This window comes from Cyrtonyx montezumae, unplaced genomic scaffold (assembly GCF_038088225.1).
Source record: "Cyrtonyx montezumae isolate F1298 unplaced genomic scaffold, pur_monq_1.0 scaffold_6, whole genome shotgun sequence".
In the NCBI taxonomy this organism is placed as follows: domain Eukaryota; kingdom Metazoa; phylum Chordata; class Aves; order Galliformes; family Odontophoridae; genus Cyrtonyx; species Cyrtonyx montezumae.
The window spans coordinates 11,514,578-11,529,246 of NW_027072067.1; the positions used below are offsets into that span (position 1 = coordinate 11,514,578).

At 38.9% G+C, this 14,669-nt stretch overlaps 1 protein-coding gene across 1 annotated transcript in view; it reads right to left on the minus strand.

The window, feature by feature from the left end:
* Positions 1-6,792, minus strand: part of CFAP20DC (CFAP20 domain containing) — a 60,491-nt gene extending 53,699 nt beyond the window's left edge. Inside the window, exons 1-4 of the mRNA XM_065749885.1 lie at positions 6,745-6,792; positions 2,542-2,625; positions 689-778; positions 68-161 (exon numbers count right to left, since the gene is read on the minus strand). Coding sequence (XP_065605957.1) covers positions 68-161; positions 689-778; positions 2,542-2,562 — 205 coding nt within the window. The 5' untranslated portion in view covers positions 2,563-2,625; positions 6,745-6,792. The remainder of the gene's footprint in view (positions 1-67; positions 162-688; positions 779-2,541; positions 2,626-6,744) is intronic.
* Between the last annotated feature and the right edge of the window lie 7,877 nt (positions 6,793-14,669).

Consider the following 14,669-nt stretch of genomic DNA (forward strand, 5'->3'; position numbering starts at 1 on the left):
TATGTTCTGATATAACTTCTTTGATAATCAGAGCAGCATCACAGACATTTCATTCTTTGATACTTACGAGTTTGTCTAGTTTTCTTTGGTAGCTGCATTCTGTTTATTTGACTACTTCCTTCAAGTACAAAAACAAAGCCCTTTGTTTCTTTATCGTATTCCTACAAAAAGGAACAATAAACAAACATAAGCATCCTAATATAATTCCTCACCTTACAATCAACCATACTGCTAACATGCAAGTCTGCACATTTTCAGTTAAATACAGCAGCAGAATTCAGTGTAAGGCAGATGGCACTGCAAGTGTGACAGCTTAGAGACGATGGTAGTAATGTAATACATCAAAATCTGTCATTTACTTGTTCATTTTATGAACAAGCAGTGCTGACAAACACAATCTCCAATCCAACAGGCCTGACTCAATCCATTAGGTATCAGAAAAGTAAAACTGATTTTAAAATTGGTCCTTCCTAAGTACTTCAACTGTAAGATTACTCTGCAACAAAGCTAGCCTGCAAACAGGAACAAAGTACTAATTATGACAGACTAAATGACTGCTCATATGACAGAATCATAAGTGACAACTGCACAGTCAGGTCAAAACTCTCACTACCTTTTAATTTTAAGCTTCATTCATATTTTCCTAAATTTTATACTGCCACTTCTATAAACTTCTTAAAATACTTACTTTCCATATAGCTGATGGATTGCCAAAAATCCTCCATTTTGCTCCTGGGTTTTTGCCTTGAGCACTGAATACTTCAACAAATGGGCCACCCTATGAAAAATTGGTTTAAGGATGCATAATGCAATCAGATGTTCAGCAGAGAATCATCACTGATCAGGAATATAAAGACCAATCCCAGCCCAGAACAGTCTGTTACCATAGTCAGCATTACTGATCAGTCAGACAACAGTGTGTTAATAACAATATGCATATTTACTTGAGGATCTCAAAAGCAAATTTATTGTAAACAACCCGAGAAGATGCTATTCATACATAGATAGTTTAGCTATTCGTACATAGATATACTTTATTTCTACAACTCACCAAATAGAAATTTAAAACATACTGCTAAATGTTAAAAAAAAAATCCCTTGCATGTTAGATGTTTTGTCTAATTTCCTAAGAAAATTAAGTTTACGAAGTCATGCTGGTTCTGTCTACGTGTGTGAGTATGTCAAAGAATTTGGTATCCTAGTGGATTCGGTTTGACAGAACGGCTCATAAAACACATAAAAAAATTATTTTCTGGGCTGAATTAAGTGATCCAGTAGGAGACAGATGCTAACAGTATCACCACATAAAGATAAGAGCAGCACTTATGCTGCAGCCTTTATTTGGAGCTAGAGAAATAATATGGGAAAGAGAGCATGGTTACCTCTGCCAGATAAGAACTCCTTACACTGAGCACGTGCCCTATTGGACATCATGCATTCTAACCATAAATGTTCAGCCTTTAGCAGCTCTCCTTAAGGAATTATCTGCTTCAATGTTTTTCATGTTACAGTCACAGAAAATGTCTGCTGATGGACTCAGACTGTGGTTTGATCAACATTTTTTCAGCAGTGTGTTTGACACAATCAATCTCTCCAACTCTTGTCTCTCCCTGCTAACTCCTAGCTGCATGTACTTCCCAATACTCTTTATGCTCAGCTGCCCAAACAATTGTACAGAAGTCAGTATGAGCAGGAGAGGTGAACAGTCTTGCCAACAAAATAAATGCTCAAATTATGCTTTCAGGGAACATCAACTCTGCGCTGTCTATAAATTATTTCCACCCCTGCTCCCCTCCAGTGACTAAACTTACTAGTTCTAAGGAGATTAAAATACATATTTTTATATTCAAAATGGATAAGGAAAAGAATTTTAAAAATATGATAAAACTATTGATGTGAATGTAAGACATATTTAAGGACTATAGGTTCAAGCTGTCAGAAAAAAATGTTATCTGCCAACTTTTACACATTTGCAGCAAATCTTCATAAACAAGTGGAGTTTTCTCCAAAATACAAACATACACATCTTGGCAATGTTGCAGCCCTTGTAGGCCCTGCTTCAGTTACACTAACCAAACAGGACATCGAAAACTACCGGGCATGACATGAGGAAATGCTGAACATAACAAGCACTGATGTGAGGAGCTGGCAGAAGTTACTGACAGTGCTGTGATGGATGGATGGATCTCATGGGTGGTTGAGAGAGTTATGCAGGAAACTGCTGAGGGCTGTACGAGGCATCTTTTGTGGAGTACAGTCCTGCAGGGCAGCAATACCTGGGTAACAGTGTCAGTAATATCAAATAAAGCTGAGACAGCCTGCATGACAGCATCAGAAGTGCTAGCTGCTATCTACTCCAGACCTGCCAGCATCAGCAGCCTCCCACTATTTCATAACATTGCTATAAAAACAGTGAATAATTAAACTTGATAAAGCATTTCTGAACCTGGACTTTTTCTCTCCCCGTGAAAAGGATATTGTAATTGAGTTCTCTCAAAGATGAATGAATGAGGGTACAAAATAAAACTATTTCAGTTTTACCTGATACTGATTTTTGAACATTTTCCAGCTTTCACAGCAAAAATAACCACTTCAGGTTTTCTGTTGGTAAAGACACACATTACCCTGCAAATAAAAAAAATAAAACCTTCGTATAGGATTTGACATAAAATAAATCCTAAAAGGAAACACCAAAATTACTGTAAAAGATATGAACACTATTCTTAAATGCTTTTCAAGAGAAGAGAATGTATATCAACTGCATCAGAGAGCTACAAGAGGTAATACTTTTTATACATTGAGTGCTTAACGCTGCCCTTCCTTACATTCCAAGTTAAAATACTGATTGTCTCACTTGCCCTAATTTTTAACAATGCAGGATTCTTCAAGCTTTAAAAATGTGTGAAAAAAACTCTCATATGCATTTTTAAATATTATTCTTTGTTATCAAGCACTCTCTGGAAAACATCAGAACTCTACTGAGGGGATCTACGTTAATAGAGGAAAACAGAATCATACAGAACAGCTGCAATAGAAACCACTCCATCTAGAGATCTTTGGCAGAGACTTCTTAGACAAATTATCTTCTTTCAAACTCAGCAGTCTCCTTGGAGGATGATTAGTCTAAGACTCAAACCAAGCACTTGCTTGTCTATTCTGAGAGCTGCTAATGTCAACAGGAGTTAAGGGATGCCTGCAGTTGGAGAATCAGAGGAGTAGGAAAATGAAGGGACTGGTAAGGATGCCTCCCACTTCTCTCTTTGATCATGTTGAGTATCTGCAATTTCACTTGAAGTCAGCAGAATGTGAAGGGACCCTGAACATGAAAGGCACTTTTCTGTCTTAAGGAACAGGTAGAACCAGTCACAAGAGGAAACAGGCACTTTTGCTGTGGAAACAGAATGCTTATCAGCTCACAGAAAGCAGTGTTTCACGAGGCTGTGCCTCTAGCTCATCTGATGTACCTTGTTTATCACTACAGTTCAGCACAGAGTACTTACAGAATTAGTTTCAATTTCTGGAACTTTCTGGAGCCTGAAATAATTTTTTAACAGATTGAAACAGTAATATGCTGACCAAGAGAATGTAAGTATCACTTCTCAAGAACAATGCTGAGTTACAATGCTGACCTCTCACAACCATAAAGTGACAACATGTTTACAAAACTATGAAATGACAGATGACTGCAAATGAACTAGGAATTCAGCAACTTCCTGAACAACTCAAACAGTCAAGGAATTAAGGCAGCATTCCACTTCAAGAAGTAAATCACCATTAGTTTAGGAAAATACGATTAAATCTGTTAATATTAAACAGCATTCTGATTTTTATCTAAAATTCCCAGATCTACTTTTTTTTTAAGAATGATTACATTAAACTGATAGCTTAGAAATGTGGAAGCACTTATAAAGCAAGTATTATTCTTTCTGTATATACCCTTTTACATACAGAAGTTGTTTCAGAAATCACTATTTACTTTTCTTTGGTCTGCAGACTTATCTTTGCTGTTGCCTACAAGCCTTGAACAAGCCCAGACTACTCAAAATTCCCTTATCCACATCTTAGTGAGAAGTACTAGCTCTCTGGAAGTATTCTTAGTGACCTACCGTTTCGATTTGCTTTGCCAGAACTAAATGTGAACGACTGCGGGTGAAGGGAAAGCAGGAAGTCTTGGCCTCCAAAGGTATAGATATTATTGAGTGAGGGAGGTACAAAGGAAAACACTATTTTTCCTTGGAGCAAATCCTTTACATTGACTGTTGCTTTAAAAACCAGTTCCAGTTCTGCCAGGCATCATGCATCTAACATAACCCTCATGCATTCTGCAGTTTTGCAATGCCTTATTACACCTCAGGGAAAAACAATGTACCAGGATTCCTCCCATTTATTTGGGTGTAAGGGTATGTAACCTATGTATGTAACCTATAAAGTCCTAGGACTGAACACAACAGCTTGTCTCTGAGAGATTGCTACTAGTATTACTCTGGTCAGAAGTTTTGTGCTGACTACAGGCACACTGCGTATTATGGAACAAACATTAGTCATTATGAAGAGGCCAAGTTCCATCTTCCTTAGCATAGCACCTTTCAGGAGGGAGAGGCTAAAGCTTCTTGGCAAGGCAGGGCAGGCAGCTACAGTGCATGCAGACACTGATGTATTTAGAATTACACAGAAGTTACGGAAAGTAATTCTTTGTTTTCTTCACCATTTTCTCATCACGTGTACCTGGTTTTCACAGAACTCAGTCCTCCAACAGCAAACTCTGCATGGTTTTGAGAAAAGATGCAAAAACCTTTTGTAAAGGGCAAGGTAAGTGGAAGCCATGTTGATATATTGAGTTCAATCCTGTGCTTAGGTTAAGTGGAAGAAGCATGTGTCTGAACTGAAAAGTTCTCATTCAAATGATATGCTTAAGAAAAGGTAGAGAATGTGATGAAATAAAGACTTTCAGTGGATCACAGAAAGCATAGAGATAAATATGAACAGATAACATCTCGTAAGTGCGTGGTACTAAAAAGATGCAAAAAAACTGTGAGGCAAAGAGCACATTGTAGGACTAGAAATCTCACAACTAGAAATCCTTCATTTTCAAGTTGTCAAACAAAGCCTACTGCTTAAAATATGGCTTACATTTTTTTCACCAAAGCAGTTGTTTTTTCAACTGACACACATATATCCTAGGTCAATTATTAATTTGCAGAATGTATTTTACATAGATTTAGAAAAGCCTCCTAACTCAAATTCATAATGAGATGGTTCTTCATAACTTCAGCTAAAGGTGACTAGATCCAAAGCTTGTAAATATTTGTGTTGGAACAGCTCATCTGTAGTACAAAGCAGATTACTGCAAATACATTAGGGAAATGTCAGCTTGCTTTTCCAGAGCCAAAAAATACTGCAAGTGACACTGATATATTTTTGATCACATTACTTGTTATTTCCCAGTTTCCATTATGTTACTTCAAATTAAGACTAGACAATACCTCTGCTATTAGGATTGTTAGCTACTAAAAACTTTAAGTGAACTACTTATTCACTGTGTAATTAATTACAGTTATAATATTTAAGAAATGCTCCCATGTTGCCTTAAATATGCTGTTAGTTATAGAAAACTATGCTTAGAAACAAGAGGATGGACTGAAAAACTGATAGTAGCAATATTTTCCTTTTCTAAATTGTTCCTACCCCTATACTCTTAATAAAGCCTAAAAATACAAAGAGGGCTTACTTGAAATCCAGAGGGACTATTTTGGAAGAAGAGGGACAATGTGGCATCTTAAAATATTAAGTCCTCTACTTTTTGTGTTTTTCAAATAAACAGGCTTTTAATGACATCTCTGTAGAATGCTGTAGACCAACAGCTCTCTTGTTTCTTTCACAGATCATAATTACTTGTTATTGCCATAAACTGTGTACATTTGTCCAATAGGAAATAAAGGCTTAAAGCTTCAGTCAACAAATGATCAAGAATGTTGTTCATAAAGTTCCGTGACAATTAAATATATTTATCTTTGGAAGAACAGACTCCTATCAGGATTTACCTTGTGAGGTCTTCTTCTGTACACTGACTTTGATCATTAGTTTCACAATGTTTCCCACACCAAAAAAGCAGCAGCAGCAGCAGCAGTCCAAAGGGCCCTCAAAGCCTTTTATTCTTTTCAACTCCTTGGGATCCAGCAAAAAAATGTTTCAATTCTACAACATCTTTATATATATATATATATATACATATATATTCTTCCAACATATTAAACAGTAAATATAAACAGATATTTGGGCTTCTTTAAATTACTGACTGCTGAGTACTACTGTAACCCTAAGAGAAATAGGGATAGGATAGACAGACTCACAGATACCTAAAAACCTTTGTAGTCACGGCCAGACCCTTGACTTAAAAGGGACCAAGTGCATGAGTATATAGCTAGTTTTTTCTGATCAATGCCCCACTATTGAAAAATCTGTGTATTTATTTTTCTATTTCACAGACAGAAGTGTAAGGCAAAGCGAAGGCACACCTACCACTAATCTGCACTGAAACATGTCATAAAAGCACCGTTTTTAGCAGGGAGCAGCACATAATAAACAAGGGGAGAAAGACAGCAGGACTACCAGCGTTCCCATGCCAACAGCAAAGACAGCTTTAACGCATCAACCACCCACACCGCGACCGCAGCGAGGCCGGGCCGCTCCCCGCCCCTCCCACTCCCCCGGGGCCGGGGTCGCTCTGCCCCCGCCGGGTCTCACCTGGGCGAGGAGGCCGGGACGGAGCCGCGCCTACGGGGAGGGCGAGCGGCTGGGCGGGGATGGGAGCGTTCAAAATGGCGGCGGGCGGGAAGCGGCGCTGTGGATGAGTGGGTGGTGGCGAGCGGCCGTTAGCTGAGCGAGCCGGGCCGGCGGGCTCGTTCGCCCCGGGCCGCCCGTAAGTCTCTTTCCCACAGAGGGAGTAAAAAGTGGGGCTGAGGACGGCCCCTTGTGGGGTGACGGTGTTACCTCAGTGTGCCCGTGCCGTGTGTTCAAGCACTCTTGGCAAAGCAATGCCCTGTGGCTGCTTATTATAAGAGTAATTTCATAAACTGTCTTCAAGTTTCTATAAAGAATATTTGTTGAGGACCCTGTAACCGATGAAATATGTGAAATTAAGGTGCTGAGCCACCAATTTGTTGGGCAGCATCTCAGCCTTGCTCATCCTGTTCGTAGAATCACAGTGCGGCTTAGGTTGGAAGGGAACCTGAAGCCCACGGAGCTCCAACCCCGTGCCATGGGCTGGCTGCCCCCACCAGCTCAGGCTGCCCAGGGCCACATCCAGCCTGGCCTCGAGACCTCCAGGGATGGGGTACCCACAGCTCAGGCAGCTGTGCCACTGCCTCATTCTGAGTACAGAATTTCTTCCAAACTGATATCTAACTTTAATCTCCCCTCTTTTAGCTTAAAGCCATTCCTCCTTGCTCTGTCATTATCTTCCATTTTCTTGCTTCTGGAAGGTACTGTCCTGGCTTTGTCAAGGAAGGGAATGAGTTAAATCAATTATAAGATTTATTTAGCTTTCTCATTTTACCTTGGGATTTTCAAAGAAAACACATCCAGTGTAGTTTTATCATATGCTGGATTAGACTGCTTAAAGTTCTTGGGTTTTGAAGATAAGGAAAGCAGTAATAGTAGAACTGAGCTACAGGTTATTAAATAAAAGCAGCTAATAGAACAAGGACAAAAGAAAGATAATGGCAAAAGGAAGGTTAAAAACTTGAGAACTTGTTTTGTAGACAACTAAAACTATATTGTTCATTATATATGGTTTAACCAGAAATCGTCCAGATTTTTTTTATATACAACCCTATACCTAAAAAACCTGAAATCTGTGATAGATCTATGGCCCGAGGAGCTGAGAAATTCAAGTTAATAAACAAGGCTCAGGCTGGGGAGCTGGAAGCCAGAACTGGGCAGGACTGGGCTGTACAAGCTGCTGGAAAAAAACAGATTTTGGAGGTGTTGTGAGGGGAAAAATTTTCTTGCTTATTCCAGTTTTACAGAAAAATAAATCAATAATAATAATAATAACAATATATATATTTGCTATACCCTGTCACTCAAAAACTGCAGGTATTGTAAAATTAGCAAGGCACCTTGTCATTAAATGTAGCCCCTCTGACCTAGTCCTAGCATACTCTGACGTTTGATTTGAAAGTATGGTAATATGGGAATACTGTGAAACTAATGATTTAGTTTCTGAAAACTGAAGGCTCACTGGCTTCTTTAACGTTGAATCTTTAGATCAGCTGCTGTTGATACCTGAGCTTCTGGGTTATGTAGTGTTTCTTTGACTGCATCTTTTTAGACCTCTGTGTAGAGTGTATCAGAGTATGTGGAAATGCATGATGAATGTTCAGCAAGTGCTTGAGTAATTATTTGGAGAAAACTGTGAGAACTCAGGTGCGTTTAGCTTCAAGTGCTACCCTTCAGTTTTCTGAGCTGAAACCTGTACACACTGTAACATATTTCTTTGGACAGATTTTTGCTGTGTCTTAAAGCAGTGAATTGGAGCATACAGACAGTTCTTACTGTAAATGCTCTAAACTCAAGGTGTGGTTAGATCTCCGGTATTAAATTAAAACACCAAGATGTCAGTAGTGTCGTGCTGAGAACTGAATTGATTTAATTCTGGATAGTGTTCAACATGCACTAAGTATTTGATGTGTGATATTAAACCCAGCCATTTTTAAAGAACCCCCACTGGTATAACTTGGCTTTGTATCAACAAGAATTAAAGCATAATTTCCTTCATCCATTCATGACTTTTCCTTACTGCGTACTGTTGCTCACACTTGGAGCAGCCTGCCAGCTGATATCTGCCAGGTGGCCTCCCTTCCCTCCTGCGTAAAGCTCGGTTTCACCTCTAATGACCATTTGCCAGTCTGATCTGTATTCTATTGTTCTATTATATGCCTTTCTGACTGTCAGTTCATGTAGTAGGTGAGCCCCTTCTCTTTGTAGTTCATACTGTATTCTGTAAAATGCCATGTTATGTTTTGGAAGCTGTGTACTAGTTAGGCTGAGAAAGAAGACACTGGCATTCTATGAAATTTTCTGTGTAACCTTCTTGCCATTCTTCACTTTCAGGGAAGGGTCACACTGTGTGCACTGCAGCTTGCTTAGCCTTCACTTGGTAACAGCTGCCATGGTGCTGGGGTGTATTTGCTCCAATGCCAGGTCTGTCTTCGTTTCCCTTGAGCATTTCTCTTCAGCCAGTAACCTTCCTTATGCATGTTTGCCAAGATTATGTCATGCTGTTGTTTACCTGCATAGTCACCATTGTATCCACACTGTGGATCTCTGAAAATAGTCCCAGCAGAGTGTACATGTACTTTTCATTTAATCTAATTTTTGTTTTTAGATTTGTTTTCTGATACTGTTTAAAAAGAAAGTGGAATTAACTATTCTGGCCATCTCTGAGTCTCTAAAACAGAATAATGTAATTTGAGAGAGATAAATACATGCGAGTTCTCCATTGGCCTCCAGCTTTTGGAAATGTGGAGTAGTGCCTTCAATTCAGAAAATGGCAATTTGGAGAATGCAGTTGTTGGTTATGTTCAAACTGAGAAGAAGTTCACAACCTCTTTTCCTGAGCCCAACAGATAATACATCAGCAGAGGCTTTGTAGAAACCCCTACCTGAGGTCTGGGGAAGTTACGAAGAAGCAAGCTGGACTTCTTTCTATTGAGACTCACAAGGGCAAATTTTCACCAGTTTTCCCTCCCCTCTCTACAGGTTTATTGTTTGGGTTTGGAAGGGAAGAGACATTTAAACCCTGAAAATCATGAAGATGTGTTTAATAAGAATGCTAACCTAGTTAGCCAGAGTTCTTGGAAGTGTGAAGGTAGTTAGCATAGAGCTTAGAAGAGCTGATTTGTTCCTCTTTTTTGCTTTTTTGGATTTAAATGGGGCAACTGTTTAGAAATGGAAAAAAAGTGATAACGTGAGAAAAGTGGTACACTTCTTTAACTCAGAGAACCATCAGCTTTGTGCAGTATGTGTGCTAATGACCTCCATTCCTTCAGAGCAATTCATTAGTTACATAGCAGCAATGAAAGTGTACAGGAAAACTGACAATGTGCTGTGCTCTGCTGTAGCATTGAAGCAATCTGTGTTTAAGTTTGGCAGTTATATTAAAGTGAAGAAAGTTCTCTTTTCACTTGCTGAGGTGCTTTATAGCAGTTATAGTCTTTAAACACCCCAAACTGTGCTGATAATGGTTATGTGTTTCAACTTGATGAGGTAGAAGGAGATTTGGTCTAATATCTTCTATATTTTGTTCACGCTTCTTTGATTCAGAGTTCTTCAAACAGCCTCTGGATGACCAGTGGAATCTTCAAATAGCTTAGGCACCTTTCTTTGTCCAGTAAAGCCATTACATTAGAAACTATTGATTTTTATAATACAATTAAGTTGTCAATGATTTCTTAAGAAATAATTTTACATTTTCTGTATTATGCACTCAGCACATTGTCTATAAAGTCAGACTGTAGTGTTCTCAGTCTGGAATGAAGCAGTCTTCATGCTGTTCTCAGAATGAAACCATCTTCTCACTAGTCTCAGCACTGCAGAGAATTTCACCTCTGAAATGAACAAATGACCTTTGTTTGATCTTGATGTGTATATACAATGAAATTTTTAGGCGCTGTAATTTGCTGCTATTGGGACATTCTTAAGGCAGATAGTTTATCACGCCTTAGTTTTAGTGACTTAGGCAGACAAGAATGAAAACTGCAATTTCACAAAAAGCTTCATGATTCAGGGTTAAAATGGACAGCTGTCTGCACTCACAGAGGAATTTCTTCATCTCTTCACCAAACAGATTTTACAGTGAAGGAGGATACCATAGGGAATATATGCTGGAGTAGCATGAAGCATTAGAAGGCAAAGTACTGTCTATAGTGGGTGAAAACGGTCTATTCTGTTCTGACATTTCCTGTATTCTTTTGCAGTGTCTTTATTTGTCCTGATTACCTTTTTTATTTTTTATTTCTTTGTTCTTTCCAATTTTCACTTTTACTGTCAAGATAGAAAAAGAAGTGAATATGTAGTTTGACATTGCTCATCCAACTTGTCAGATTTGTGTTTAGTGTATTGATGCTGTGTTTTCACATACTTATTGTTTGCGTTGTTAGGGTATAAGGTTTTTCATGGTATGCACCACATATAAATGTCTCTGCTGTGGAATCTCTTAAATTAATCATTTTGAATTAATATAGAGTTTTGAAGCAATGCAAGTACTTTTAAATGAAACTCTGTATGGTTGCAATTCAGATAAACATAAAACTGAAATACAGATTTTGAGAACTGAAGGGTATTGCAGTTTTTTCTGACTTCCTTAGGGTTGAGGCGCTGGATACCATAGAATATTCTCTGTTTTGCCTTTATGGAATTGTTCTGTGAACAAAAAAACTTCAAAAACACAGATTTTCTGGAGGTTTTATTCCCTAACCCCCTATAGTCAGCTTCCTCTGACTCTTTGTGACTCCCCTAAAACAGCCCCCCCACTTTTCATTTTCTCCTATATTTTCATAATTTCACATCTCTGCTGTTTTTGTTTTTGTTTTATGAATACTCATCTTCTCTCAATGCAGAGCTCCCAAATGTCCTCAAGTCTCACTCAGCAGCCACTCAGGGAAGGACATGCTCTGGTTGGCCCAGTGCAGTAGATGTGCTGAGTGGACAGCCAGTAAATAATGCGTATTAGCCTGGCCACTGCCAAAGAAAATGAACAGTGGCTTAATTCTTCCCATCTTTCATAAATGGCAGTTAGTAATGTTAGTAATACGTTCTCTCAGCTGTTCATTTTTGTTACACTTGCAGGGACCAGGATATTCCACATGACATGAGGCTGAAAATGTCAGAAAGTTTGGAAGAGATACTTTGGTCACTTGCAGGCTGCACTTGACCTGATGTTTTAGTTTTCAGTGCAGTGTGGTGAATTCTGGAAGTTGGCAAGCTGTGGCCTTTTGTTTATATCTTCCAGCTGAAATGTTTCAGTATTTACTGTGTTGTACAAGAATCTGAGATGTCAGTCTCGGTATATAGAAATACTGCATTTCAGTGTCAACTCCTCTGTCATTTCTCTAGGAAAAGTATCTCAGAGAAGTGACTGTATCTAGGAGAAATCAGATTTGGCATGGTTCAGGAGATAACAGGGCACACAAAAGGCCTGTGCACCAGGGGCATCACAGTGTCTGAAGCTGTGTTCATGGGCTCCATTTTTCATCAAAATCATCAGCTTTGGAATAGAGCTCACTTTACCATGTCCTTCCCCTGACTGAACTTTTTGTTCTTGGATCTTACTGCTAAATATCTCATTTTCTGACTAAGACAGAATATGCTGCACCTTGAATTTAAAGATGGGAGATTCTCTGCCCCTGGATGGTTGCTGAGATAAATAGGGTTACTCAGGTCCAAGTGATGATGGAATTTGGTTTAGCTCAGCAGTGGCAAACATTGGAACTGATGTCAGATTTGCTACTAATAGAAATTTGGATTGGCAGCCACGAAGGTGAACTTGGCTGGATAAAAAATATGGCACCTGGCATTTTTGCTTTCAGCAACTTGTCTTTTTGGCCACCGCTCTGCACTGATTTAATAGAATACATTTAGGAAAAATCCACGGGGACATTTTTTATAAGACAACTCATTTTCTATATAACAAAATGCAATTGAACTCCTGTACTTGGACTGTAGTAGTGTATGTGATTTGGCATGTCTTAGGGAAATTAGAGAGAATGCTCATCAAAAAGAAAGTTGCAGAGTGAGTAAAGAGGGATGTGGAAGTCTTAGGAAATGCTAGAAAGTTTTAGAGGGAGGTTACATTGCAAATTTAAGAGCTAGTCTTGTAACTAATCTTATTTAATTTTTTTTTAGTCTTGAAAAGAATGCAGATGTCAGAACTTTGAATAGAAGCAGCCTGTTCAGTTAGGAAGAACTATAAATTTGAGGATTGGAGTAGTGAAAATCAGATGAAATGCACTGTTATGCGGTGCAAAGTTACACTTTTGGAGACTAATAAAGTTTCAAGCTCATGTATTGGAAATAGCTGAGGAGAAAAAAGAAGTGCGAAGCTGAAGAGCAATGTTGGCAAAAGGACAAATGAGTATAAAACAATCATGAATACACTTTAAAGTTGGTCACTAGAGAAAATTTTTAGTCATGAAAGTTCTGAAACAGCTTTCCAGTGAGAGATGTGGGATAAAACATAAATATAATATAATTAAAAATAATCATAATGATTTTTAAGTCAAAGATCATTCCTAGGAATAAAAGACTTAGATCCAATAAATGTCTTGCAAATTTCTCTCTTCCTTTCTTGGAGGTAATATGTTAATACCTGATCTTGTACAACTACAAAAATAAATAAACAAACAAACAAACAAACAAATAAATAAATAAAGGTTTATTAATCCATATATAAATCTCTTTAATAAACACATTCAATATACCTGATAATATTTTACCTAAAGATGCTGAGCTCTGCTTATTCCTGAAACCTTGCATGTATCTTCTACTGCTAATTCTTTATATAACAGAAATCAGCAACTTCTTTCACAAAGTCATCCTGCCACCTGCAGTGATAGGTTTGTGAGACATCTGTTTGCTCTGATGAGGAGCTGGGATATTTGGGAGTAACAGGTTAATACATTCAGTACTATATAAAATATATATATATAATACAATGGTACATACAGTACAGTATTTTTATAGTGTGTGCCATCACTGCAAAGAGTGAAGGGATGGAACTAACCAGTACAAAATGCTTCTTTGCTCTTGTATCCTTTAAAGAGTTCCTTCTATGCTTCATTCCCATGCAGAGAACCAGATCCTCCTTTGTGGCTGTGCATGAAGGTGGCATAAAGGCTGTCTTTTGCACCAAGTGCCCTGAAGCTGTTCAGTTTCTGCTGTGATTCCCAGAGAAAGATCCCCCCCTCCTGAGTTTTGCCCACGAGGGCTGTTCTGACAGCTCGGGACTGCAGTGCATTCAGAGTGTGCTGGAAATGTCCCGTTTCCTGGCGTAATGTAAAATCAGTGAGGAAGGCTGCTTGCCAGTGCCTGATTAATAGGCTTTGGGGCTGCTTGAGCCATTACAGTAGTGGATAGCAGCTGGCGTACAAAGCGGGATCGGGCTCATGCTCAAAGGCCATGAGAACAGGCTTTCTGGATGTTGTATTAGGTGCGTGAGAGGAGAACGAGGCCTTTCTGTCTTCTGTGGCTGCAGTCTGAGATGCTGCAGATCCTTCTCCAAGGAGCGTTCTATGGGAATACTCTGAGGGTCAGTCAGCAAAGCCACTTGCTTCCCAGGCCGTACTTTGAATGGTTATGCAGGGCTATTGGCACTGAGCTGAATCAAGAAAGAGATAAAGAAGAGGAATTTTGCAGTGGTTGTCCCTGCCTTTCCTGCTGTGATCTCTGTACACTGGCACTCTAGCCAGGACTGATGGCATTTTTGTTCCATCACTTTGAGCCTGTGGCTGTGATATACATTACATCACACCCTTTACACACTCCTTCAGATCCACTCAGTTCCTTCTGCAAATAAATATGTGGCATGGATTCTGGCACATTTTGTTTTTCTTCATTTCTTTATTTTTTTTAGAATACTATGTTTGAGATATCTAGCTTTGCATTGTTTA